The sequence below is a fragment of the Petaurus breviceps genome, unplaced genomic scaffold, assembly GCF_028583685.1.
Source record: "Petaurus breviceps papuanus isolate PSGF00001 unplaced genomic scaffold, PetGlider_PUasm1.0 76, whole genome shotgun sequence".
Classification (NCBI taxonomy): domain Eukaryota; kingdom Metazoa; phylum Chordata; class Mammalia; order Diprotodontia; family Petauridae; genus Petaurus; species Petaurus breviceps.
Window position 1 is genome coordinate 26,721,725 of NW_027186473.1, and position 24,388 is coordinate 26,746,112.

General features: G+C 36.3%; 1 protein-coding gene across 1 annotated transcript in view; it reads right to left on the reverse strand.

Moving 5' to 3' along the window:
* Positions 1-17,405, reverse strand: part of UBA6 (ubiquitin like modifier activating enzyme 6) — a 75,412-nt gene extending 58,007 nt beyond the window's left edge. The window contains exons 1-7 of the mRNA XM_069105327.1: positions 17,197-17,405; positions 14,068-14,130; positions 9,958-10,052; positions 9,670-9,698; positions 9,387-9,481; positions 8,861-8,972; positions 6,789-6,869 (exon numbers count right to left, since the gene is read on the reverse strand). Of these exons, the coding sequence (XP_068961428.1) occupies positions 6,789-6,869; positions 8,861-8,972; positions 9,387-9,481; positions 9,670-9,698; positions 9,958-10,052; positions 14,068-14,130; positions 17,197-17,282 (561 nt within the window). The 5' untranslated portion in view covers positions 17,283-17,405. The remainder of the gene's footprint in view (positions 1-6,788; positions 6,870-8,860; positions 8,973-9,386; positions 9,482-9,669; positions 9,699-9,957; positions 10,053-14,067; positions 14,131-17,196) is intronic.
* Positions 17,406-24,388: the final 6,983 nt, after the last annotated feature.

The window sequence follows — 24,388 nt, forward strand, 5'->3', positions numbered from 1 at the left end:
AATTATATGAAAGAAATCTCAATATACTCTTCTGACCAATGATAACGACATCTGATAGAAAGATCCCATGCATACCAAAATGTTTATAACAACATTTTTTGTGATGGCAAAGATGTAGAAACAAGGTGAAAATCTTCATAAATTAGGGGAGTAGCTGAATGAACTATGGTATATGAATGTATTAGAACATTACTACATAGTAAGAAATGTTAAGTATGAGGAATTTAGAGACACATAGGAAGAAATGAATGAACTGAAACAGAGTGAGGTAAGTAGCACCAGGAGAACAACATATACGATTACTAATTACGACAATGTACAGCCAAACCTCAACATTTGCACCTTTAACTTTTCCAACTTCAAGCATTAGTGTGATTTTATTAGTAACTTCATTTTCACTTTCACATTAGGCAACCATTTGCTTAACTGTTTTTCATTGCTATAGTGGAGGATTCAATGCTAGGGTGAGACAGGTAAATGACTAATGTAAAAACAAAAGGCTACAATTAAGATTAGGTTATTAAAAAAATTAAGTAAAACGGATCTCCATGATATTATTTTTTCCTACTGTTCTTAAAACTTATAGATTAGAATATGCATTTGTGGCTATGTGAAGTAGAGAAAAAAATGAGAGGCCCAATATGCACAGGTCTGTGGAGTGTGAATTTAAATTTGCTTCACTGGTTTTGTTCATCCTACCACTGTAAAGTAAAGAGCTCCCTGTGCATTCATTGCTTATTTTCATTGTTTCCCTTTAAAACACAAGTTCTGTGTTGCCATTAGGCTTCAAAGCAAAGTATAAGTCCTTTGGGCTCTAAGCCCAAACATGCAAGTCAGAAATACAGCTTAGGGAGAAAATAAAGATGTTGAGAAAAACTTCAAGCAGGAATGTCTGCATCCAATGACAGTTGTGAGTTTAGTGTTAACTAATCAACGACTTCCACATGTCAGTACAATGCCCTCACACTACCATCTGACACAGTGGAAGGTAAGATTTGAGTTAAAAAATGTTTTACTTTTAAGAATTTTATTTGCTGTAAGTACTTATGGTACTGTAGGTTTCATGTGTTAGGAAAAGTATATACCATGTGAAATGAAATTTTTTTTTTCATTATTGAGATATCCACACAAAAGGTCACAGAATTCTAGGGAATTACTGATGAGAAAAAATGTTCTCCATGTGGCCAGTTTTACTTTGTGTACTGAATTTTATGGATTACTTCATAGTTATTGTGTTGAGAAAAGTATATATTATCAGCATTAATATTTTGTTTTAAAGAATCAAACATGTAGGAAACTTTATCTTAAGCAATATCTAGTGAAAGATTAGTTTTGATGGTCACAGAAACCTAAGACCTTATTTCTTTTTTTTTTTTTTATTACTTTCACATTGTACATTAGTCAGGTTATAAAGACGGATTGTATCAGATGGAATGAAAAATGGTAAAGAGGACATAAAACCAAACAAGAAAAGGAAAAAGATCAGGTATTTTGCTTCCATCTGGATATAAACTCAGTTCTTTCTAGTTCTTTCTCTGGATGCACATATTTCTCTCCATCATGAGTCTTTTGGGATTGACTTATATCACTGCATTGCTGAGAAGAGTGCAGTCTATCAAAGATGGTCATCACACATACGTTGTGTCTGTAATTAATTTCTCCTGGTTCTACTCTTCTCACTCAGCATCAGTTCGTATAAGCCTCTCCAGGTAAATATGAAGACCGTCTGCTCCTCATTTCTTATATCACAATAGTATTCCATAACATGCATATACCACAACTTGTTCAGCCATTCCCCAATTGATGGGCACCCCCTTAATTTCCAATTCTTTGCCACCACAAAAAGAGCTGCTATGAACATTTTTGTACATATGGGTCTTCTTCCCACTTCCATGATCTCTTTGGGATATAACCCTAGGAGTGGTATTGCTGGGTCAAAGGATATGAAAGTATTTATAGCCCTTTGGGCATAATTCCAGATTGTTCTCCAGAAAGGCTGGATCAATTCACAACTCCACCAGCAATTCATTAGTGTTCTAATTTGCCCACATCCTCTCCAGCATTTGTCATTTTAGCCAATCTGACTGTTGAGATGTGGTACCTCAGAGTTGTTTTGATTTGCATTTCTCTAATCAACAGTGATTTGGAGCATTTCTTCATGTGCTTATAGATATCTTTAATTTCTTTCTCTGAAAATTGCTTGTTCATATCCTTCGACCATTTATCAATTGGGGAATGACTTGTATTCTTATAAATTTGACTCAATTCTCTGTACATTTTAGAAATGAGTCCTTTGTCAGAGACATAGGTTGTCAAGATTCTTTCCCAATTTCTCACCTCCCTCTTAATCTTGGTTACATTGGCTTTGTTTGTACAGAAGCTTTTCAATTTCATGTAGTCAAAATTATCCATTTTACATTTTATAATGTTCTCTAATTTAGTCATAAAGTCTTTCCCTCTCTACAAATCTAACAGGTAAACTATTCCTTGTTTTCCTAGACTCCTTACAGTATCAACCTTTATACCTAGATCATGCACCCCACTGAGACTTGATTTTGGTATATGGTATTAGATAATGGTCTATGCCCAGTTTCTGCCATACTATACTCCAGTTTTCCCAGGAGTTTTTGTCAAATAGTGAGTTCTTATCCCAAAAACTAGGGTCTTGGGGTTTATCAAACAATAGATTACTATTGTCATTGACTTTTTTTTTTTAAAGCAATTGGGGTTAAGTAACTTGCTCAAGGTTACATGGACAGTTATTTCTGGGTGTGGTGCTAAGTATCTGAGCCTCAATTCGATTGCCAGGTCATCCCGACACTGGGGCCGGTGCTCTTACTCACTGAGCCACCCGGATGCCCCGAGTCGTTGACTTCTGAATCTTGTGTGCCTAATCTATTCCACTGATCCACTCCTCTATTCCTCATCCAGTACCAAGTAGTTTTGATGACTGCTGCTTTATAATACAGATTGAAATCTGGTATAGCTAATCCACCTTCCCTAGCATTTCTTTTCATTAATTCCCTTGATATTCTGGACCATTTATTCTTCCAAATGAATTTTGTTACTATTTTTTCTAGCTCTATAAAGTAGTTTTTTTGTAAATTAATTGGTATGGCACGAAATATATAATTTAATTTAGGTAAAATTGTCATTTTTATTATATTAGCTTGACCCAGCCACGAGCAATTGATATTTTTCCAACTAGTTAGATCTGACTTTATTTGTGTGAAAAGCGTTTTGTAGTTGTGGTTATATAGGTCCTGGGTTTGTTTTGGCAGGTAGATTCCCAAATACTTTATAATCTCTACAGTAACTTTAAATGGGATTTCTCTATCTCTTGCTGTTGAATTTCATTGGAAATATATAGGAATGCTGAGGATTTATGTGGGTTTATTTTGTATCCTGAAACTTTGCCAAATTTATTTATTGTCTCAAGTAGTTTTTTACTTGATTCTCTAAGTATATCATCATATCATCTGCAAAGAGTGATAGCTTGGTCTCTTCTTTGCCTAATTTGATTCCTTTGATTTCTTTTTCTTCTCTAATTGCTACTGCTAACATTTCTAGTACCAGATTGAATAAGAGGGGTGATAGTGGACACCCTTGTTTCACCCCTGATCTTATGGGAAATGCTTCTAGCTTCTCCCCATTTACATATAATACTTGCTGATGGCTTTAAATAGATGCTACCTATTATTTTAAGGAAGGCTCCATTTATTCCTATACTTTCTAATGTTTTTTAATAGGAACGGATGTTGTATTTTGTCAAAAGCCTTTTCTGCATCTATTTAGATGATCATGTGGTTTCTGCTAGTTTTACTGTTGATATGATCAATTATACGATGGTTTTCCTAATATTAAACCATCCTTGCATTCCTGGAATAAATCCTACCTGATCAAAGTGTATTATTCTAGTATTATAAAATACTAGCAAAAAGACTACAGCAACTTTGAGATAAGTTGCTGTATTTAGGTATCAGTACCATATTTTTACCATAAAAAGAATTTGGTAGGACTCCTTCTTCACTAATTTTCCCAAATAGTTTGTAGAGTATTGGAATCAATTGTTCTTTAAATGTTTGATAGAATTCACTAGTAAATCCATCTGGCCCTGGAGATTTTTTCCTAGGGAGTTGACTGATGGCTTGTTCAATTTCTTTTTCTGAGATGGGGTTATTTAAGTAATTTACTTCTTCTTCAGTTAATCTGGGCAACTTGTATTTTTGTAAATATTCATCCATTTCCCTAAGATTGTCAAATTTATGTGCATAAAACTAGGAAAAATAATTCCTAATTTTGTTTTGATTTCCTCTTCATTGAAGGTAGATTCACCCTTTTCATTTTTGATACTCATAATTTGGTTTTCTTCTTTCTTTTTTTTATCATATTGACTAAGGGTGTATCAATTTTGTTGTTTTTTTCATAAAACCAGCTCTTAGTTTTATTTATTAATTAAATAGTTTTCTTAATTTCAATTTTATTAATCTCTCCTTTGGTTTTCAATATTTCTAATTTAGTGTTTAATTGGGGATTTTGAATTTGTCCTTTTTCTAGGTTTTTCAATCGCATGCCCAATTCGTTGACCTCCCTTTTCTCTAATTTAATCATGTATGCACTCAGGGATATAAAACTTCCCCTAAGAACTGTCTTTAGTACATCCCACAAATTTTGGTATGTTGTCTCATCATTATCATTCTCTTGAATGAAATTACTGATTGTTTCTATAATTTCTTGTTTGACCCACTCATTCTTTAGGATTAAATTGTTTAATTTCTAATTAGTTTTAAGTCTGTCTTTCCGTGGCCCTTTATTGCATATAATTTTTATTGCATCATGATCTGAGAAGGATGCATTTAATATTTCTGCCTTACTGCACAGAATTGTGAGGTTTTTATGCCCTAGAACGTGGTCAATTTTTGAGTATGTGCCATGAACCACTGAGAAGAAAGTATATTCCTTTTTATCCCCATTCAGTTTTCTTCAGAGATCTATCATACCTATCCTCTCTAAAATTCTGTTCACCTCCTTAACTTCTTTCTTGTTTATTTTGAGGTTGGATTTCTAAGACCTTATTTCTCATAGGTTCAATATATCAACATCTGCATTTTTGACTTTTGCACTGCTTTCAAGAAATACTACCCTTATGAAAGTTGAGGATCAATTATAAATGAAAAGAGCACTAAAAAAAAATTTACTTTCTAAGTAATTAACTTATCTTGGTTTTAAAGAACTTTTTAATGAAACATACCTCCCTCCACTAGAAAGGTAGGGGACTAAAATGGTACAGTGTTATACACACAATTAGATTCAGATGTTATATTAGCTTTTGCTAAACTGTTTTTCATTGTTACAGAGGAGGGCTCAATGCTAGGGTGAGACTGGTAAATGATAAATTTAAAAACAAAGGACTAGGGGCGGCTATGTGGCTCAGCAAGTAAGAGCACCGGTTCCAGTGTCGGGATGACCTGGGGATCGAATCCGGACTCTGACACTTAGCTCCACACCCAGAAATAACTGGCTGTGTATCCTTGAGCAAGTTACTTAACCCTGATTGCTTATAAAAAAAGGACTACAACTAAAATTAGTAAAAAAAAAAAACAATAAAGTAAAACAGACTTCCATCATATTATTTCTTTCTATTGTTCTTAAACTTATTGATTAGAATTTTCATGACAAATTCAGAAAACAAAATTCATGTGTAATAGCCTCTGATACTAGAATATTCATATCCTTTACAGTGTACCAAAAAAAAAAAAAAGGTGAGGGGAGAAAGCAAGAACCCCAAGATGGAATATAATGAAACAAAAAAAAATTACAGGACTGTATAATGTTGGGACAAAAAAAATGTACAGATTACAGGAAATAATGTTTTATACTCATGTTCAATGTGCAGTAAATCCTCATTGTTCAAAGACAGTTTGTTAAAAAGACTGATACCGTGTTTCCCCGATAATAAGACACTGTCTTATTAATTTTTTTGGAAAGAAAAACACCAGAGATCTTATTTTCAGGGTAGGGCTTATGTTGTCCTGCCTCAGCTCTCCTCCGCAGCACTGCTCTCAATGGCGCCAGCAAGCAAATCACTGGGGAAGAACAGGATGACGTGCTCACTGCTGCAGCTCTGATTGGATGCAGCTCAGAGCGCGGCGTGTGTTTCACGGCGGGGGGGGGGGGGAGGACGGTGCATACAGAGGGTACCATAATGTAGCGTGTAGCGCAGGGGATCACCTTCACTTCAGTAGCAATCTCAATAGGGCTTATTTTCGGGGGAGGGCTTATTTTAGAAGAATCTTACACAGTAAGGGGAGGGCTTATTTTCGGGATAGGTCTTATTATCGGGGAAACATGGTATATAGAATTTAAACACATTCTGATATTAAGAGTCAACTTACAATTTGGTAAACAGTTTCTTCGACTCAACAATGAAAGCTCTATTTCTTATTTTTTTTTCTTATTTTGCAGCAATAAATGGCAAGAAGATCATATAACATATGTTTTACTTCTAGGAAAAACACTCCCAAAAAACATTCTGTTTGAGGCCAGAAAAATCACTCTCCACATCTCCAAAATTAATAATTTATGAGTTTTGGCAATTTATCTATAAATCAATGATAGCATGACTATTAACATGGCATGGAAACCACACTACTCCACAAATTTCATATTTGTTTTTCATAACGTCAGTAACCTCTTGCACAACTAAATAAACAACCACAGGTTTCAATGGCAGAAATGTCTTTTTGTGCCTTTGTCTGACTATACACATTTAAATTGGTTAGCATTACCTTAATAGGTGGACACTGTGTATGGCAAAAATCATTGATTTTCTTCTGCAAAGGTAGCCTGATTTCAGTCAATACCACACACTGTTGAGGAAGAAACATGAAATTAAATGCTAGAAAGCTTACCATTAAATCCTTAAGCAATATTTCTGTATAAGCATACATTTTCTGACTTTAGTTATTCCCCTACATTTTATAAACTGAAAATGTATCTTGGAAAAATTGTTTCATTCCTCCCTCTCTAAAGTCACCATGTTCAGGAGTGGGGAATACCAAACAGAAATACTGATCTGGTATTATACTGGTTTTAAAGATAAAAAAAGGTCTCAAAGAAGCAAACTTTCCCAAGTTCACCATTTATGGCTAAAACTTGGGTTTTCCTAGTTTAGTACTCTTTCTTCTAAAATAAGCCACTTATATTTAAATTCTCTCTTTGGGAAGAATCTTATTGTCTAACCTGCACTTTCAGAATGATAATCTCCTATCAATCATTCCAACATATCAATTCTACTTTTATACATATATTTTATACTACCTGTTTATGACTATTAAGGGGTCCCCTGACACATGTGCATTTCTTTTATAACAAATCTAGTTTTCACATAAAGTTCATAAAGTTGTTATTGCCTGTTGACATACCCTATATATGTAAATACCATCACTAACACTGTACAATATTTATTACAAAGGATTTCTACTTGACTTCAAGGTAATTTGCTCATCTAGGAACCAGATCCCTAGGCAACAATGAATTATTAAATTTCACTAAACATGTATTTATTAAGCATCTACTGTGGGCAAAGTGCTAGAAAAACAAAGAGAAAAACTGACAGTCCTTGTCCTCAAGGAATTTATATTCTATTAGGAAGTACAGTATGCAGATAAATAGAATGCAATGTAAGGGGTGACAGGGAAGAGTCAGACAAAGTATTCTAAGAAAATTATAGCTGAGGAAATGAGACAAAGTTTCATTGAAGTGGCATTTGATCTGAGTTTTGAAGGGAGGATGTAGAGGAAGCATGTTCCAGGCATGGGAGATAACCTACACAAATCTATGGAGGGAGAAGGCACAAGTTTGGGAATATACACGAAGGGAAATAATGTGAAATAATGCACAAAAGTTAGGGTAAGAGTAAAGTTTTTAAAAATACACCCCCCCCAACTCTTCTAAGTTGATGTATATCCATATATTTGTTCAACAGGCTTTTGTACATGCACACTAATACAAAAACATAAGAATACAAAACAGTATAAACCAAATATAATATTCTTTAGTTATTTCATCATAGGCTAGAAGATCTTTGAGAGAAAGAATCGTCTTCTACTTTTCTATAAAATCCAAAGTCATAATCCATAATTAATAAGTAGAATCTTTTAAATAAATATTGATAAACATCACAAAGTATAGGCTGTAGTAAATGAAATAATAAATTATTTTCCCATTTAAATTAAGCATTATTATATTATATTCTTAAGGGTTGTCTTTCAAACTTTTGGTCTTGATCTTAGAACAGACATCATACAGTTAAAGGATTTAGAAAAGTCCTAGCTTTTCAATACAAAAAACGTTAATGGGGTCAACTAGGTGGCACAGTGAATAGAGCACTGGCCCTGGAATCAGGAGGACCTGAGTTCATATTCGGCCTCCACATCTCCAAAATTAATAATTTATGAGTTTTGGCAATCTATAAATCAATGATAGCATGACTATTAACATGACTTTTCTAAATCCTTTAACTCATGCAGTGATATTTTAATTTTTTGAAGTATCTACTTTGGATTTCATCCTGTAATCCACATACACCAGCAGTACTATGGGAGGTGTCTAGGAACTTCCTGTGAAGTAACTCAATTAAAACTCAATTAAAAACAAATCATCATAGGGGACAACCAGTGTTGTACTTTAATCTCCCCAGAAATTCATTGCATTTAAAGATTTGCACTAATATTTGTAATTAATTAGGGGATAGAGTGTGGGGAATCCCTTTTACTAACTTAGCATTGCATAGGGTAGGTATCCCCAAACTTTGATTATACCAACATTAACTATAATTGCCTACCTGACAACCACCTACCTGGTACTGTTTTAGGAAGGAGAGGTCTGTTGATTCATCTAAAGGGACAGAAGATGATGTGACATGGACATATGGATTTAACTCTGAAATGTGATGAATTATAGCTTCAGCTCTGAAATAAAAATGACAATTTATCTACTCAATGTAAACTGCGTATATATTGCTCGAATATCCTTCATCATATCAATGAAATATGAAACCTCATGGGAACTTTTAATAAAATAGTTTAAAAGCTTCAGAATTACAAGAACAACTTGATAAATACCTACTATCACTTATTGAGGCAGTGATGAGTAGTCACACAATCTCAAAGGATATGCTCATAGCTCTGTGAGACTCCTATAGGTCACTGTTGAAATCAAATGGGAGTTTCGTGTATATGGTCGTATTTTGAAGCTCTAATTGGTACGAGTATAATAAATGTTTCCCTTACCCTTCAGAAACTCATTCATTCATGTAAAAATGCTGCAAGTTAGACATGCAAACATATATAGTAGAGACATCAAAAAATAAAATTTGTCCAGACCTGTTTCTTCTATTTACAACGTCATCTTCGCAGATAAAGAAGTTGGTTCCTAGATCCCATGCTTGGCAATGCTTTGTGTCATGAATTGTAAGTGCCTTTAAAAAAAAAAAGGAAGAAATTAAAAAAAATGATGTTTACACACACACACACACACACACACACACACACACACACACACACACACGCGGCTGAGAGGAAATAATCTTAAACCAGCTATAAGGAATTTACTGAACAAGGTTAAAACAAATAATTACTTTGTCATGTACAATCATCCACCACATACCTTGATTCCAGCAAGAACAATATTCTTAGCTGAAATGGGAAGGAAAAGAATTAGATAAATATAACTTACTGGAAACACTCAAGAGAAGTGGCTAATTCATCATCTACTTCCTAGAGAATTTACAAACAATCTGGGAAGTGTACATGGGACAATCAATATCTGGTGGAACTTTTTTTCTTACTTTTAAGTTAAGTAAAATAAAAATTATGTTGAAGAAACACACATTTAAAATTCTGAAAAGTACTTTGGGACCTTAGTGTTCCAAATAAACATTAAAATAGAACTTACCAATTTCTACACCAAGTCCACCCATGCCACTTAAGAAAACATGAGATCTGGCCATCTTCTGCATTGCTGAATCTCCAAGAACATACCTTTGTCGACTACAAAGTAAGACACACATTTGTGAGAAAAAAAAGCTTATTAAGAAAAGCATCCTTTCTTTAAAGTTCTAATATTAATCTTAGCATTTCTGAAGAAAAAAACAACTACCAGTTTCTACCCTCAGTTGAAGATTAAAACTTCCTATGAATCACATTTCAACATAATTTTAAAGTCTTCTAATTTTTAAAACCTAATCAAAAGAAATAGTAAAAAGGAACTTGCGTGCATTATATAATAGGTAAGAAATCTTCATTTTTAATTAGTTATTAAAAGAAAAATTGAACATTTACAACTTTAAAAATATTAGGTATACTAAAACCAACAGATAAAGGAGTTTAGCTACAAAACTTGTGACAGTATGAATACTGATGTGGTATAGTGGCAGGGGCACTGGATTTGAGGTGAAGGAACCTGGGTTCTGTTATGGGAATTTACGATCTTCCCTGCCACTAGGCTCAAATAGGCTTAAGTGACTCTGAGAACCTTCCTTGACTTGAAAATATACTCTGCCCCCTAACAGGCTGAATGTGGTCACATGGAGCCTATGGCAGGAGGCTTTTTTTTCAGGAATGCCCATGCCTTGATGCTTTGTGATTGGGTAGTGGGTCAAGAGGGCTGTGACATTCTCTGATCCAGGAGAAGGCTATATATACCCTGATGTGAGGTTTTGCTTTGGGGATGACTTTGAGAAGTGGTGTGTGATTTGACCAGATGAGACTCTAGGAAGCTGTTGAGACCCGTGGCTTTCAAAACCCAGATGTTGGTGTTTCCCTCTCTGGTAACTGTGACTAGGTATGGATGCAGTGGTCAGACAGTTGGAAACCTGTCTGCTGAATTGTTTCTCTGTCTGCTTGTAACTTCTGACTGTAACTTGTTTGTATTCTTTGAAGTTCGGGGTGCTGACCTTTTTCCCCCAAACTAGGTAAATGACATATGTTTGATTAAAGTAAGATTGTTAAGCCATTTTGAGTTGTTTTCCTTTAGAAAAGCTGATCTAAGAACCTGTGTTGGCAGCTACCCTGGGTATGCTAGGGTGCTTGCTGCTACAGGTTCAAATTCAGAATCTGCCATATGCTGTGAAAAGAGAGTTGAATTATACGACCTCTAAGATACCTTCCAACCTCAATCTGTCCTCCCACAATTGTAGGCACCACTTCTTGAAGGTAATGGCCTTATTTATTCATTCATTCAATTCCATAAATGTTTATTAAATGTTTACTTATAAAGTTCTCAGTGCAGGCGCTAAGGAATTCAATCGGAGTCTCTGTCCTCAAGTAGCTTGTATCTTACTTAGTGGTAAGAAATACAATATATAACATAAGAAACACAAAGTAATTTCAAGAAGGCAAGAGTACCAATGAGGGAGAGGATGCTGAAAGGAGGCAGTATATGAGTTGTGCTTTGAAGGAAGTTGGTGAATTCCAAGCATGGGGGGACCAGATCATACAAAGGTATGGAGGGAGTAAATGGAAAGCTGTATGTAAAGAACAACTAACTGGAATAGAGACCATATGAAAATGAATAATAGGAAATTACACCAGAAGGAGGATGGAAGCCACATTGTAAAGTCTTTAAACGTCAAGCTTCAGATTCTATATGATTTATGAGTTATCCTAGATACAAGAAGGAACCAGTGAAGATTTCTGAACAGAGAAGTGACAATCAGAACGGAGGTCAGACAGTCAGATTAGAAACATCAATTTGGGAGCTTTATAAAGGATGGACTAGATATGGAAGAGAATGGAAGAACAGCAATTGAGGAGGATGTTAGATTCTACAGACCAATCAAAATGTACTTCTTGTGGTCTTCATATACAACATTCTATTTCCTAGAATGCATATACCTCTTGACTTCCATGCCTTTTAGACTGCCTAATTTCTTTCAAAGTACAGTTCATATACCAATTTCTATAGGAGGTCTTTTCTTATTTCTCTAGCAGGGACTGCCTATCTCCCAAAATTACCTTGTATTTATTTTGTATTTGTAAATACAACATTATATGTCTTACATGTTTATATGTTTTCTCCCTAGATAGGATATGAACTGTTTTTGTTTAGAATTGGCAAATAATTGGAAATTGAGGGGACACCCATCAATTGGGTGTCCAAGCTAAACAAGTTGTGGTAAATGATTGTGAAGGAATAGTACTGTGCTATAAGAAATGATGAGCAGGATGCTCTCACAAAAACCTGCAAAGACCTATATGAACTGAAGCAAAGTGAAATGAACAGAACCAGAACACTATACACAGTAACAGCAATATTATATGATGATCTTCTGTGAATGACTTAAGTTATTCTAAGCAATACAATTCTGAAGGGCTTATGATGAAGAATGCTATCTATCTCCAGACAAAAGAATCTGAATGAACATTGAAGGATACTTTTTTTTGGTTTGTGTTTTCTTTCACAATATGACTAACATGGAAATGTATTTTTGCATGACTGCACATGTATATAACTTATATAAAATGAGATGGCTGGACCTTTGAGGGGCTGTTCAGCATTAAATCTATGATCCTAATAATACCATGATGCAAAGGGTTAAACAGTGAATAGGCAGTAAGGTAGTAAGTGTAATCTTTTAAAAAGAAGTATGGCAATAAGATGAGAAAAACAGTAGTAAAAAGGTAGCAGTGTCAAGAGAAGGTTTCTATTTTTAAGACAAGAGTCCTGTGAACAGTATTTAAAAGAAAGGGAAGAAGCTTAATAGAAAGTGGAAGACTGAAGATAAATAGAAATGGCCTCAGTATCTAGAATAAACAAGAGTGTATAGAATGAGGAATAGAGTTTCAAACTCATGTTTGGGGATTAACAGAAGATTTTAGTGGTTGATTGAAATGGCTGATCTCAGGATCTAGCTAGGGGTAGGGAACCTGCCACTTGTGGCCTCAAGGTCAAAGATTCCCCGCCCCTACCTGGTCTAGGCTGAGTAAAGAAGTACGTGAAGTTAGAAAAGGAATGATTGGACTAAGGGAATAAAGAGTTCAGACCTTAGGATATTCAGTCTAGGTGAAGAAGACCAATACCTACAACACAACTCTGATAAACACAAGATAGTATTATAGAAGTTGAATTGCATAGTTCAGTTGTAGAGGAGAGGCAAATCAATGACAGTTAGACTAGACATAAAAGCCTTCTCAGTTTTGAAATTTATCTTCCAAAGGAAGAAAAAAACCTGAAATACTTTCAACTTAAAATATTCACTGTTTTATAGGTACATCAATAATAAAACTTGAAATGTGTTTCATATGCCTTGGGCAACATTATTAATGTTACTTAGGTCACTTTGCTATATTTGAGGAAAAAAATGAAGATAGTTAGAAATAAGTGACATATCTCTGCCAGATAAATCACCTATTCTTCAAATAAATAATTTACTTCAAATAAATAATTTCAAATGAACAATTTAATGTTTATCTAGGAATATTTATTCCCTTTAATGAACTGATCTGTCATATTCATGATATAACAGCAACCACCTCACCTTTCTCATACATCACCAATTAAAGTTAATGGTTTTTCTATAATTATCCTTTAGAATCCTACAAAACAGGGAAAAAATTTTTAAAAGGCATATTGGTCCAAACACAGGTCATGATATTCCTCAAATCTGGCTTATACAAAATCTAAATGTGTGGCCTAGAAACTGATGTTATTTTTCAATGTGCACCTGCATTTATATCTATGTATGTAAATTTTTTTAAGAACAGATTTCATTTTAAGAATGTGACCAAGATTCAAGAGTAGCCTACATTCTTATATTTGTCCCAATATTTTTCTGATAGTAGTTTAACCACCAATTGAGATTTCAAGTATATTTGTGAAATTTTTAAATGTATGCCAAAAAAGTAATGCTCCAATTCTAATTTAAGGGAGAATTCTTTTGAATATCTACAAAATTCTTCAGAGGTCTAATGGTAACCTCAAATTATGTCAATATTAAGAAATAAGCACTGTAATAACAAATGCTGAAATACAAACCCTAAACATTAGCTTTCCACGGTCTCTTACCTGTATAAAGCATCATCAATTTCCATTGAGTCGACTGACATATTGAAGGAATGTTTGTTTCTACTGCAAAGAAAAGATATCACAAGGGTAAGTAATGTTACTAAATAATACTTAGAGAAATAGTCAGTAAATGAACATTTATTAAACTTTTACTATGGTCAAGGAACTGTTGGAGAGGGACTATGGTTTCACTCATAGAGATAAATTCTGGATGAGGATATACTAATATCCTCTATCCTAATACTAATGAGGGTGGCCATCTCTGCAATTTATAGTCTTACACAACTGCATGAAGTACTAAGAGATTAAGTGACTTCTGCAGGGTCACAAAGTTAGTACTGGTCAGAGGTAGGTGAGAGGTGACACAATGTAGCTAGAAAATCAAGCTTGGAGGCAAGAACTCAATTGAGTTCAAGGCCCACCTCTGATATTACCTATAAGTGTTAAAATGTTAACTTTTATAAGTCTAAAAAAAAATCCCTTTTAAATGTATGTGTATAGACACACACACATATTTTTAGCATAAATACATTTTTATTTCTGCTGAAGTATGGTTCAAATTCTTCATTTTGATATGTTATGATCTTGGGTTCTCAAAAGCTAAGTTAGCAAGACACAAGACCATATATCCTACTAAGCTCAAAACTGGGGACCAGTTCTAGCAAGGGATTGTTTTCTGAGGACCTGATCCTAGATTGGCTACTGGATAATGAATGTTTTGGCCACAGTACCTTTCAACAACCATCTGTTTATTTAAGAGTAAATGCAATCTAGGCTGGTGGACAACAATGATATGTATTCCCTGCCTACTGAAGAATCAGCACTTTTTCACTGAGGGGGCAACTAATATCTCCTACATAACGATAGCTCTTAAAGAATTATAAAACAGGATTAATTACTAGTTTTTTTTTTAAATGAGCAAATATGCAAGTACATTCTAGGTTTTCAGACACTTGTGATTAAATGAAGGTATCAATAAGTCTGTCATTAAAATATAATATTGCATATTTCCATGTAAACTGTACTTGATCAAAATCAGATGACTCTTGGATTAACTCATGGATTTTCAGTGAAAGCAAAGGTTATCATTTTTCACAAATTTCCTCCCTAAAATGAACTTAAAATTTCTTCATCAGTAAAATAAGAACCCACAGAAAAGAACACTCTATAGCCTTCCCTGACACTTTGCTTGCTAGTACCCTTCTAATCCTTCCTATCCTACAAAAAGTGAAGACTAAATGGGCAAAGTTTAAATATGGAAATGAGGAAAAGGTATGTTTTAAATAGCTCTTCCATTGAATAGCTTTAATTTTTCCATGTATAGAAAAGTTTACCTCACAGAATTATTTCAAACATCTTTGACTAAATTGACACAGACTACCAACTTCTCTATAATTTGATTTTAAAAATTCCTGCAGTCAAAAATGTTATCACCTTGGACCAACTTTATGTTGAGCTTTTCCTGCTTCTACTCTGCCATCTTGACTCCGCCCCTATGTTGAGCTTTTCCAAACTGAGCTGCTAGGTAGGTCATCCAAGAACAGTCTGTCATAAACTTGATACTCATAGGGAGTTGATTTGAGAATTATGAGTATCCCCAAAACAATGTGAATTTATCAAAGACAGAGGTGGCACTGTGAATGCAGTGTTGGATTTGGAGTCTGGAAGCCCTGAGTTCAAATTCTGACTCAAACACTTTCTTAGCTGTGTGACCCTGGACAAGTCACTTAACAGCTGCCTCATTTTTCTCATTTATAAAATGGGGATAACAGCACTTACCTCACTGAATATCCTGTGAATCAAATGAGTTAACATGTGTAAAGTGCCCTGCAAACCTTAAAACATGATATGAATGCTAGTTATTTGTAGTACTAAACTACTACAACTAATACAATGATTATTACTCCATCCTTAACAATTGACTTTTGCAAGGCTCACAAAAGGATGGGAAGAGGGACTGGACCTGTAATTTCAGAGCTATTGGAAGGTTCCCAGTGAGGAAAGTCCCTCTACCACCGCAGGTCAACAAGTCAGGGGGCTGCCCAGGGCAGTGGTGTCAAAAGCAAACAGAAAGGCGTCACTAACTTTACATAAGAATCCCAGCCGTGCATATCAACTTAGAAAATCACATATAAACATTATTATCTACGTTCAACTGTATTTTTATTTATTTTGTTAAATATTTCCCAATTACATTTTAATCTGGTAGTGTGTTTGACACCTCTGGCCTAGACCACTGAGAGGTTAAGTGATTTGTTCAAGGTCAATGTTTCATTCTGTTTGGGATCATTCTGGCTGAGTGTCAAACTCAAAGCATTTGAATATTCTCAGTGTAGCCATTCAGGATAAATCTCCCTCTTCACCATTCACTCGGGAGCCTATTTGTTTTGCTTAAGGAGGAACGCCTTCCTTCTAAGTGAAAAAGATTCCAATGTACCCACAAGCCAAACTCATCACTTGATTCATCAGATCTTTTAACACGATGGGATTTGTATTGTAAGAATCCTCACAGAAAGAAGACCAAATCCAAGGCTATGTGTTTTTAGGGGCAGAAAAGGAGGTTACAGGTGACAAGACAGCGAGGGTTTCCACCTGGGTCTCTGCCAGCTCGCGGGGGTTCGGACAGGCCGGCTGGCCCTCGATGGGCTTCCCTTCTGGCCCCAACAGCAGGGGGGATGTTACTGACCGAACCGCTCAGGGTTACACCACCAGGCCCACACGCACTCATTTCTGAGGCAGCACTTTTTCACAAAGCACCCATTTTACAGAGAAACAGAAGGGCCGAGGGGGAGCCTCAGGGCTGGGGCTCTACAGCGGGAGAGGAGGCTCGGCCCGCGCCGGGGGCGTGGCCAGAGAGGCCCGCGCCCTGGGGGCCAGGGGTGGAGCCCCTCCCGGGATCGGGGGCGCATCCTGGAAGGGCGGGGAGGGGCGCTTTCTCCTCAACCGATTTCGGGGTCAGAGCGCCAGGAGCTGGCCCGCCCCCCTCTGCCCGGGCGGGATCTCCCCCGGGCCCGGTGCCTAGTGTCCGGTTTTCCTCTTCCGGACTCCCGGGGTGAGGGGTAGCGAGCCCGAGCCTTGCCGCCGCTTCCCAGCTCCTGCCTACATATGCTGGTCTCCCTCCCGCCTCACCTGCTGGTCCCCCCCGGATCTGCCGAGGACGTTGAGGCTACCGCCTCTTCTCCCCCAGGCGGTAGGAGACAGTCAGCTTCGTCCATCTCTGCTGCTGCCGCCGCCGCCGCTGTCGCCGCCGCCCAAGGGAGGCAGGGAACGGGGAGGAGCCGGAGGGGTCACGGGGGCGGGGACGAGTGATGTCGTGCGATGCGGAGGGACCTATTTCCGGCTCCCAGCAGACTCTGCTTCCGGTGCGTGACGTTCCTCGTGTGTGTGTGTGTGTGTGTGTGTGTGTGTGTGTGTGTGTGTATGTGTATGTGTGTATGTCTCTGTCTCTGTCAGTGTCAGTGTATGTGAGCTTCCGTGTGTGCGTGTCTGTGAGCTTCCGTGTCTGTGTGTGTTTGTCTCCCTGTCTGTGTGTCTGTCTCTCCGTGTCTGTATCAGTGTGTGTGAGCTTCCGTATGTGCATGTCTTTGTCTGTGTCAGTGTGTGTGAGCTTCTGTTGTTCGTGTCTGTGTCAGTATGTGTGAGCTTCTGTGGGTGTGTGTGTGTGTGTGTGTGTGTGTTGGGGGGAGGTGCCTTTCTCTGTGTTTTGAGGGAGGGTGTGTGTGTCTCAGTGGAACGAGAGAGGGAACACCCCCTTCCAAATTTAGAGCAAATAAAGTCAAGCGTTTCTTAAAACACATACTATATCCCAGCCATTGTACTAAGTAACGAAATACAAAGACAGGTAAAACACAGTTTTGCTATCAAGGAACTCACAGTGCTATGGAGGAGACTACTATGTACAAGTGTGTTATAACTAATATCTATAGATAGGATATATATATATATGTATATATATATATATATATTAGATAGATAGATAGGATAAATTGGAAATAATCAAGAGAGAAGGTACAAGAAAGTTATGGAAAGGCCTGCTGAAGAAGATGGGATTTTAGCGGGGACTTGAACAAAGGGAGGAAATGGATCTGAGCAAGAGCTTTTCTTGATTAGGAGACAGCCAGTGAAAGCACCCAGTATTTTCAGCAGCTGCTCTAACCACCTAAATTCTTTTTTTTTTGGGTGGAGGGAAGAAGTTAAGGCAAATGGGGTTAAGTGACTTGCCCAAGGTCACACAGCTAGTAAGTATGTCAGGTCTGTGAGGACGAATGTGAACTTGGGTCCTCCTGACTCCAGGGCTGGTGCTCTATTCATTGTGCCACCTAGCTGCCCCTACCACTTAAATTCTCAAAAGTTGTTTAGAGGCACTTGAGGAGTTAAGTGACATGCCCAGAGTCACACAGCTAGGAACTATCAGAGTCAGGAGAATATGAGTTGTAGAGGTAGAATCAATTAGACTTGACAATTGATTAGCTATATTGAGTAAGGGAGAATGAGGAGACCTAGAGGTTATGACCTTAAGTCTCTGGAAAGATAGTGCTACCCTTCATAAAATAGGGAAATGTGAAAGAAATTTGTGTTTTTGAAGAAAGATAATGAGTCGTTTTTTGAACATGTAGAGGATGAAGTGTCTATGGAAGAGCCAGTTCAAAATATCCTCTAGGTAGTTGGTGATAGAGGACCCAGGAGAGAGACCAAAGCTGCATATATAGACTTGGGGGTCATCTATATAGAGGTGATAATTAAGTTCATGGAGTGAGAGAATATAGAGATAGAAGAGAAGAATGTCCAGGAAAGAGCCTTGTGTTATACCCACAGTTGGGAGGCAGGATTTCCAGCAAAGGAGCTTGAGAAGGAACAGTCAGATAGCTAGGAGGAGATCCAATAGTGAGGAGTGCCAGGAAAACCCAAATGATCCAGTATCCAGAAGAGAGTAGTCAGCAGTGTTAAATGCTGAAGAAAAGTTAAGAAGGCTAAGAATGGAGAAAAGACCATTATATTTGGCACCTAAGAGCTCACTGGTAACTTTGGAGAGAGCAGTATCAGTTGAGTCATGAGATAGTGAACTAGATTGCAAAATGGTGGTTTGATGATGCAGGGGTGCTGATTTGACAGAGAATGTAGCAACCCATTTCCAAGGCTGGGTATCACTGAGTATTCATTGAGTATCACTGAGACTCTAATTTTCATGATTCTATAGTTAGACAAAGATTCTTGTATCCTCCCGGTCAGTCTGTTTTGTATCCAGACAACCTCATAAATCTTCGGAATACCTCTTTGAGAGTTTACTTTTATGTCTTACCAAATTATATTCTGGAGTTGTGTACATGGAGTTGTTGGCAGATGCTGAGGGCAATGGGGAAATAGTAAAAATTCCCTCCTTCCACTTTCAATAAAGATTAACTCTCACTAATATTTGGCTTTTATGGAGTCTTTGTACAAAGGTAGTCCCCAGAGGAACTTCAAGTAAACCTTACCCCTAATCCATCCTTAAGGCACTATCCTCTACTTGGTATCTCAAGTTCTCATTAACCAGATGAGTTTGTACAAGACAGGCCTAGCTCAGCTTCCCCTGTAACTCTGATAGCTTAAGTTGTATACATTGTTTTTAATGTGTGACCAGGAGTTGTCTTTTGTCACTATTAAATGATACTGCTAATATTAGGAATTAAAAACATGGTACAGATGTTACACTCTTATCCATGGGTGGGGAACCTGTGGCCTAGAGACCATATGTGTCCCTCTAGGTCCTCAAATGTGGCCCTTTGACTGAATCCAAACTTCAATTCCAAACAAATTGTTCTGTGAAGTTTGGATTCAAAGGGCCACACTTGAGGACAGGAAACACAGGTTTCCCACCCCTGGATTAGACAATGCCACCAACTCTGATATGATGATGTTTGTGATTGAGGTATAATAGAAGACACCATCTTATATTTGTATAATAATTTTTAGTTTACAAAATGCTTTCTTATGTATTATCTTACTTGATCTTTGCAGCTACTTATGAGATAAGCAGGGAAAATATTGTTATGCCTATTTTATGGGTGAGAAAATTAAGGCCCACTGAGACCTCAGACAGAAAGTCATTCCAGATCATCAACCTGCTGGTGCTCTGCTAATTTAAGAATAATACAACCCCCAGGTAGCACATATAGAACAGTGGGACCCTGCAAAAGAACTTGCTCTGCAGGACAAACAAAAAAACTAGCACAAACAAAAAGACTGATCCAATGACTGCCACCCCTGTTTTGGCACAGGCCACATACCTCACTCTATGAGGGAAGAAGGAGCAATCAACACACATCCACAGGGTTCTACATATGATAAGATCCCAAAAAGCCCTCTGGTTCATTTCTCAGTATCACATACTTACGATTGTCTGACTCTAGTCAAATCACTTAAACTCTCTGACCCTCAGTTTCTTCATATATAAAATAAGAGTAATAATAAGCTCCTACCTTAAAGGGTTGCTGTGAGGATCAAGTATGATAATTTATGAACACTATAAACTTTTAAAATCCTATATAAATATTTGCTATTATTATTTTTATTATTGCTAATACCATTATTATTAACACCACAATTTCTAAGAACCCACAGTATTATGAGATGCCTTGTCCAGATAGGGATTATTAGCAATGGGTAGTATCCATCTATTGACTTTTTATGATTAGACACCTCCAAGATGAACTTATAATATAGTTGCAATAAAGCAATATATAATTGCTTTAGTGATAGTCTCACTAAACCACATGTGGACCTCCCATGCCAGATGATTAGTGATACTGAGAGCACCCAACTGAGATATCATCCTAGTGGCATGTCCAGGTTAGTGGCTGTTTTTCCACCAAGAGGAATTCATCACTACTAATGCTGCCATAGTATTTTGGCTGCCTTCATCATGTTTACCTCTTTGGGTAAAAGGGTAAGTATCTTCTAATCCAGGGGTGGGGAATCTGTGGTCATCTAGGCCCTTGGGTGTGGCCTTTTGACTGAGTCCACACTTTACAGAACAAATCCTTTTATTAAGGGAATTTGTTTTGTGAAGTTTGGATTCAGCCAAAGGGCTGCCCTTGAGGACCTAGAGGGACGTGTGACCCCAAGGTCACAGGTTCCCCATCTTAATCTGGTGTAAGAGTTAAAAGCAACTACTTCATGAAATTGACTTGACCCTCCATCTTCCCCCTCTATGTCTTTGCACAGACTGCCCCCCCCCCAGCCTGGAATGCTTTGGCTCCTCACTTCCTCTTCTTTGTTTCACTGTTTTACTTTAAAACTCCCTCAAGTCCAGTCTTATGCAGAGAGCTTTCTTTTCTGGTCGCCTCTGCTGCTAGGGCCTCTTAGATTACTTTCTGTCTACTCTGTATTTATCTTGTATGTACATGCTTCCTTCTCCATTAGAGTGTATACTCCTTGAGGGCAGGGACTGTGTTTGACTTTCTTTGTATCCCTAAAACTCAGTAAAATGTAACACTTAGTAAAACACTTACATAGTAAGAACTTAATGATTATTTGTTGACTAATTGATTGACTGCTTTATTGTGCTGTAACCTTGTTTGCCCAAGCAGATATATCATTTGTACATAAGTTATTTCACTTATTTGTATGTTATTTCACTCTTGGGGCAGTGGATGCCAATTGCTTGACCTTTTATTCTATCAGGTGCTACTGGCATGTCTGGCACATAGTAGGGGCTCAATAAATGCTTATTGATTCTTATTTTGTTTATATTTCATATATGCTCATATATAGACATATGCATATATGTATGTATGCATCCCCTGACAGAATATAAACTTCTTGAGGGCAAGAACTTTGTATTTTTTTTTTATAATCAGCACTCAATATGTTTAATAAATGGTTGTTCATTTATCAATTCCCATAGAAGTGTCAGAATTCAAAGGATGCTCTTTTTCTGATGGGGCTCAGTGTTATGTCTACAAGTCTTGGAAGAAGGTTATTTAGTTGAGCTGGAGCTATAGTGTTAAATAGATAGAAATTCTTTCCGTAGTATCATACACTTTAGAGAAATCAGGGACCAAATATTTCCAAGAAATCAGTGATAGATCAGTTAAAGCACTAATTAGCATTTGTAATAATTAGACAGGTGTTACACAGGTTTTACTGGGATGAAGACTGATCACAAGTCAGAAATATTTTGATTGAAAGAAATATCTGTCATTAATATTAAATGTTATTTTCTTTCTGAAACCAATGTCAAAATTTAGTCTCAATTTCATTCCAAGTATTTTGATATTTCCCTTATCTAATGATCAGAATAAGAAAAAATTTATGATGTTCTTTATAATTAAGATACCTTCTTCCATGAATTTGAAGTAATGAGTAAGATTTAGTCTTTCTACAGGAAAGTGGATATATTACCTGCCATACAGTTAAATATTTGAAATGAAGGCAAAAGGAAAAATTCTAAGAAATTTCTTTCAATAATTCAAGTTAATGAACTTAGTAGCCTTCTGCAACACACAGGTATTGTGCTGGGTGCTGAGAAAGCAAGGATGAAAAACAGCAAAATGCCTAGCTTTAAGGATTTTATAAATTAATAAAATTTCTCTTTTTAAAAGTGACACATTACCTTTGATAGAAATATTGGAAAAACAAATTTGAGTGCAAATAATATGAATGTGGATATATATGTTAAATTAGCACTTTACTTTTACATAATCAATATAAAATAAAAATTTAGGAAACATGAAACTAATAGAAAGGACATATTTTCAATTATGACAGCATGTAACACAGTAATTATAGAAATGATGTATCAATAATAAATATAGAATGTATTATGTTTAGCATTTGACTTAAAAAAACCCTAAATTTACTTTTTTTACTTGAACTCTAATTTTTTCCCAAATATCACAAATTCATTATGATAACCAGGGACCCTAAATGTTTCTATAAAGCCTTTATATTAAAAACTTCTAAAAAATACTTCTAAAAATATTTCTGAGTTAATAAAGAGAAATTAAACAAATTAAAACAGTCTAGCTTTAAAATTAACAATGTCATCATGTATCTAACTCACTGGATATGATGCTATCCGACAAAGGCATGTTTTGAGTGCAGCATTAGAAGAACAGTTACATGGAAATTCTGAATAGCCCTTTTAAAATAAAGGTAACTGATGCTCTACTTGTTTTAAGTATTATTATGTGTGAATTAAAAAGCAAATAAGATATGCTTGTCAAACATATCTGAGACTTAGGGATTTTTCCTTTTTTAAAGGCAAAAATATGATCATTGTCTTTTGAGGATTTAGGAAAGATAAGCTGTGCTTTCATATTTAGGCAAACTGATTAGTTACGCCTCACCTACATTCTTATATCAAAGAGTGAAGACCCAGAAATAATTGGTTTCACTCCACATGTTGTTATGATGACTTTTTTTTTTTAGTGCTTTATGGTTTATTCAACAAAGATTATACAGTGCAAAATAACAGTGTAGATTATTCAAAGGATGATTAGAGATAATTAGGGAAAATTAAGAGAGTAAACAGTATTTTGTGCTCAATTTTTTTTTCTTTTTGGAGGGCAATTGGGGTTAAGTAACTTGCTCAAGGTTACACAGCTAGTTTGTGTGTGTGTGTGTGTGTGTGTGTGTGTGTGTGTGTGTGTGTGCTTGTGTTAAGTGTATGAGGCCGGAACTGAACTTCGGTCCTCCTGACTCCGGGGCCGGCGCTTTACTCACTGTGCCACCTAGTTGCCCCTGAGTTTTTTTTAATAATACAAGTTTATGATTAAAAAAGTTTAGAGATCACTGGTCTTTAAAATCCTGCAGTACATAGTTTATATGTGTGTGCAGTTTGAAGATCTGGTTTCATATTCAGAGGAAGATAATGCAGCTAAAAAAGTCACTCCTTTTTCAATGAGAAAAGTCAAATGGCCCCAGGAACAAAAAGAGTTCTTGGAAGAACTTAAAAAAGACTTTAAAAATAAAATGAGAGATTGAGGAAAAATTAGAAAAAAAAAGTCAATCCAACAAAATCAAGAAAATTATGAAAAGAAAGTCAGCCAACTGGAACTAGAGAATCAAAAACTTAAGGAAGAAAATAATTCTTTGAAAACTAGAATTGGGCAAAGGAAAGCTGATGATATTCTAATACACTAGGAAATCATAAAACAAAATCAAAACATTGAAAAAATAGAAGAGAAAGTGAAACATCTCAGAAAAAAGTGATCTAAAGAACATATTGAGAAGAAATAATAAAAGAATAATTGGACTATCTGAAAATTATGATAAAAAAAGAATCTTGATATAATAACATTACAAGAAATTATCATGGAAAATTGCCCTGAAGTTCTTA